We start from the raw sequence: 4,332 nt of genomic DNA, 5'->3' as shown, positions 1-4,332 counted from the left end.
AAAAAAAACCTAACCCCTCCTCCCCCCCCCCCCCCCTAAAAAAAAAAAAACCTAAACTCCCCCACCCCCTAATTTTTGAGTTTTCCTTCGATTTGTATGTTTAGTATGTTAAGATTATTTATATTTGATTACTCATTCTTTGATCTCTTTGTTGAAACCCGATTTATACCCGACTCGAACCAGGCGATCCGACGAATACAATAAATAATAAGATCCGGATAAAAAGACCAGTTACCAATGCAAACAACACAAGCAAACAAAACATGATGGGCTCAACTTGTTGGGTTGCGTTCATCTCCATCTTTCTCTGATGATCAACCAATATTACATTCAATTCTCCCCAAACCTTATAAACCGTCACCGATTCCTCTTCAATTTCATGTTTTAACCTCCAATGGCGTCATCTGACCTCAAATCCGCAGCCTTATTGGATCAGATGAAGACCCACTTTTCCACTGATGCCGGCAAAGCTCTTATTAAAAAGATCGGTCTTGTTTATCAGATCAATCTTGCTCCTAAGGTTGGAATGTTTGCTTACTTTAGTCTTACTAATTATGTTTAAGAATTCTTGTGTGATACTACGTCGTTTTGACAGAAAATGGGATTTAATGAGGAGATTTATGTCGTTGATTTGAAGAAAGGAGAGGTTACTAAAGGTATTTCTTTGTTTATTTATGTGATTATGTTGTTTTAAGCAAAATATCGTTGCTCAATGAAAATCTTGAAAAGAATACAATAGGCAGTCTGTTACTGTACCGAAAATACTGGTACCGAAATTCATGAAAATTGGGTACCGGTACCGAAATATTCGGTACGGGACCAGTATGGACCGGTATTTGAAGGTAAAATTCGGTATCTTACCGGTATGAAAAATGCCAAAAAGTGGTAGCGGTACCGGTACCGAAAAAATTTGGTACCGGTACTCAGTACCAAATGCTCATCCCTAATTGGGGATATTTCAGATTGGGTTTACCCCGAAACCTAACCTGATGGATATGGGAACGGTCATGGAATTAGTTTTAAAAAATCTCGAGGGTATGGAATTTGTTTTAGAAAAATTTGCGGGCATGGGACATGTATGTGAGTTGATTATACCTGACGTAAACCATATACCTGAAAATGTTTTGTTTTGATTTTGATTTTTGTTATTCCTTGACCCGAGTTTTTTTTAGTAGGTGACTAGATTCATTATTAGTGCAATTTGCAGGGGTTTTATGGGTTTTGTTTTACTTGATTTTGATTTGTGTTATTCCTTGACCCGATTTTTGTTTTGATTTTTCTATGAATTTGATTTATTCCAATGGTGGATTTAAGTGAAACACAATTTAAGAAACTGAAACTAATGATGTATGTATTTGTGAATGTAATTGTTCCATTGATTGATGTAGGTCCATACGAAGGAGGAAAGCCAGATGCCACATTTTCTTTCACAGATGAGGATTTCTACAAGATTGCCACTGGGAAAATGAATCCTCAAATTGCTTTCATGAGGTATAAATTTCCTTTAACATTCAAGTAGATTCAGGTTCGAATCTTGCAAGTTGTGATTTGCCTGATCGGGTTGGTTATTGGCAAGTTTTCTAGTATCGGGTTCTCATGGCTAACCAAATAAATATTCATAGTGATTTGAATCTCACATGTTGGTTGGGTCATATGTGCAGGGGTAAGATGAAGGTGAAGGGGAGTTTAAGTGCAGCCCAGAAATTCACACCTGACATTTTTCCTAAACCCTCAAAGATGTAATCAAAGACCCAAAATCTATTCTGGGTCTAATGTATCTCAACATTTTTTTTGTTGAATTTGTATTGGGAGTGAATTTCTTTCATGTGATTTGGTTTTACATGCTTGATTAATATGTTTAGTTTTGTTTCTTTGAATTTAAGTGATTTCGTGTTATAAACGATTTGGCGGTTGACACTTGTAAAATTAGACTAGTCTTAACAGTGTAAAGGTAGTTATGGCGTTCATGGTTAGGTTTCGTATGCTTTGTTGAAAGTTCTGCGCTGAATCCTTAACTATAGTTTTGGGAAACAACAAACAAAGCAAGCCTAATTGGTTGGCTCAGTTAGTCGAATGGGCTAAATAAGCCTCAACTATAGCGTTTAACCTAAACGATTTCGCTTTTGTGGTTCGTTTTTTTAAACGTTTTTTGATGATCACTAATTTCGTATTTAATTATTTAAAAATGTTGCAAATGGTTTATGAATATTTTCACATGTCATCATCATATTCAGTAAATCTCACCAATAGCAAAGTTAAGGTAGGGTTTAGGAAGGGTAAGATGTAGATAACTTTACCTCTAGCCTATAGGAATAGAGAGACTGTTTCTCATGAGACCCCTCCTCCCCCCCGGCTCGATAATAGTTTTGCATCAAGCCTTGGACATAAAACACATAACACTTAGCAATCAGGACAAAGACCGATTGGTGCCTGTACCCGCGTGTCTTTCGGGTATCAACGTCACCACATGATGCATGATTAAGTGTCCGCTTTTAAAATTATTTTTACAAAATTAGTAAAATAACGTTAAAGTTAGTGCAATTTCACTTTTGCCCCGAGTGCCCACACGTATTATATGCAAACACCACAAGCGGGACACCGGATATTTTCACATGTATAACTGTATATTCTGAAAATGAAATAATAATCTAATGACAAAATAGAACTACCGGTTACAAATAAAAAAGATGGTAGTTTATAACTCCCAAAAAGAATGAGGGTGAATGAGTAAATCTTTGCAAATGCATTCTCACTCCTGTAACTTAGATGCAAACAGCTAGTAAGGTTATTAAGAGGATCAATCCCTTGAGCTTGCTGTAAGAAAAACTAGAAGTTTATACATGAACTTTGTAACACCATCCACTTTTTGAATAAAGTGAAACACCTTACCACAAGGATCGAAGGGTACAGATGAAAGAATATAAGCTTATTAATAATGACCATCCACCTTAAGGACACGCTATCATTTTCGTGAATATAACGCTATTGAGGAAATAATTACTTTACAACATAACTAGACTAGAAAAAATATATTATTAACATTTAAAGTAGAGTAAATATAATTGAAGATTAATACCACTTTTATGGTATTAAAGCCATAAAACCTTAATACCATTGTCGCTTTTTAGCGCACGACAACAGTTGTTGACAACTACAAGCTGTCACCTGCCATTGTTGCCGCCATCGCAAGCCTCTACCATGCCACAGTAGAGGACTAGTTGGTTAACATGTCAACTAATGACGCTACAACCACAACACCAACACCAAAGCTGACGAATCTTCATCTCGTCTACATGCTTATAAACATCCTAAACAATGTTCGTATCCTGTAAGACACCAAGTCACATACTCATCCTTGGTCAAAATGTTCAAGCTCTACATGTAGCCTCGACCGGCACCCCACCACCCAGTAAAATTAGCGTGGCTTATGAATCATGGAGTGAAATCAACGCCAGAAGCAGTTCGGCAAGGTGAAGGCCAGAGCCCACTGTAGCCATATGGGCCTGGTTACTAAAGTGTTTTGGAATGCCTAAACTTTGGTTAAAAGTTGGGCAAGGTGTTGTGTTTGAAATAATAGGATCCTTGATCCTTCTCCCTCTTAGGGTTTCCATTATATAGAAAGATTACAATCCCATAAATTAGGGATGATTACAAAGTATATGGAAACAATATTAATTACAAAATAACTTCTACAAATATATTATCTATTACACCCCCGCAGTCGAAGCCGGAGGTGAACGAAGGCTGAGACTGGATCGAAAATCTTCAAACAGCACCCGTGGCAAGCCCTTGGTAAATATATCAGCGATCTAGTATCTGGAAGGAACAGGAACAACACGCACTTGACCTTGTTGAACTTTTTCCCGAAAAAAATGTATATCTAATTCGATGTGTTTGGTGCGTTGATGTTGAACGGGGTTGCCGGATAGATAGATCGCGCTAACGTTGTCACAATAAACAAGGGTGGCAGTTGTGAGTGGTCGCTGAAGTTCGAGAAGAAGGTTGCGAAGCCAACAAATTTCAGCGACAACATTGGCAACTCCACGATACTCAGCTTCCGCACTAGAGCAGGAAATAGTCGCTTGCCGTTTAGACGACCAAGAAATCAAATTTTCACCATAATAAACGCAAAATCCACTAGTGGAGCGACGTGTGTCCGGGCAACCTGCCCAATCAGCGTCCGAATAGGCAATTAAGCGCGGATCCTTAGACGGACCGAGTGTGAGCCCGAAACTAGTAGTGCCACGAATATACCGAATTATGCGCTTCAGGGCATTCCAGTGATCCGTCTTAGGAGCATGCATGTGAATACAGATTCGTTGAACAACATAG

At 38.1% G+C, this 4,332-nt stretch overlaps 1 protein-coding gene across 1 annotated transcript; it reads left to right on the top strand.

Moving 5' to 3' along the window:
• The first annotated feature begins 236 nt into the window (after window positions 1-236).
• LOC110941393 (non-specific lipid-transfer protein-like 1) lies at window positions 237-1,877 on the top strand. Its single transcript, XM_022183025.2, has 4 exons — window positions 237-520; window positions 596-656; window positions 1,389-1,491; window positions 1,662-1,877. Exons 1-4 carry the CDS (start codon window positions 395-397, stop codon window positions 1,741-1,743), a joined length of 372 nt encoding a protein of 123 aa, XP_022038717.1. The 5' UTR covers window positions 237-394; the 3' UTR covers window positions 1,744-1,877.
• Window positions 1,878-4,332: the final 2,455 nt, after the last annotated feature.

The sequence above is a fragment of the Helianthus annuus genome, chromosome 5, assembly GCF_002127325.2.
Source record: "Helianthus annuus cultivar XRQ/B chromosome 5, HanXRQr2.0-SUNRISE, whole genome shotgun sequence".
NCBI lineage: Eukaryota > Viridiplantae > Streptophyta > Magnoliopsida > Asterales > Asteraceae > Helianthus > Helianthus annuus.
The sequence above is the reverse complement of the archived record's forward strand: the minus strand, read 5'-3'. Positions and strand labels throughout refer to the sequence as shown.

Bases quoted from the DNA above. Each gene is read 5' to 3' on its own strand.
- LOC110941393 (XM_022183025.2), top strand. From the start codon at position 395: ATGGCGTCATCTGACCTCAAATCCGCAGCCTTATTGGATCAGATGAAG. The intron at 657-1,388 runs GTATTTCTTTGT...TGATTGATGTAG, and splicing joins GAAAGGAGAGGTTACTAAAG to GTCCATACGAAGGAGGAAAG. The intron at 1,492-1,661 runs GTATAAATTTCC...TCATATGTGCAG, and splicing joins CCTCAAATTGCTTTCATGAG to GGGTAAGATGAAGGTGAAGG.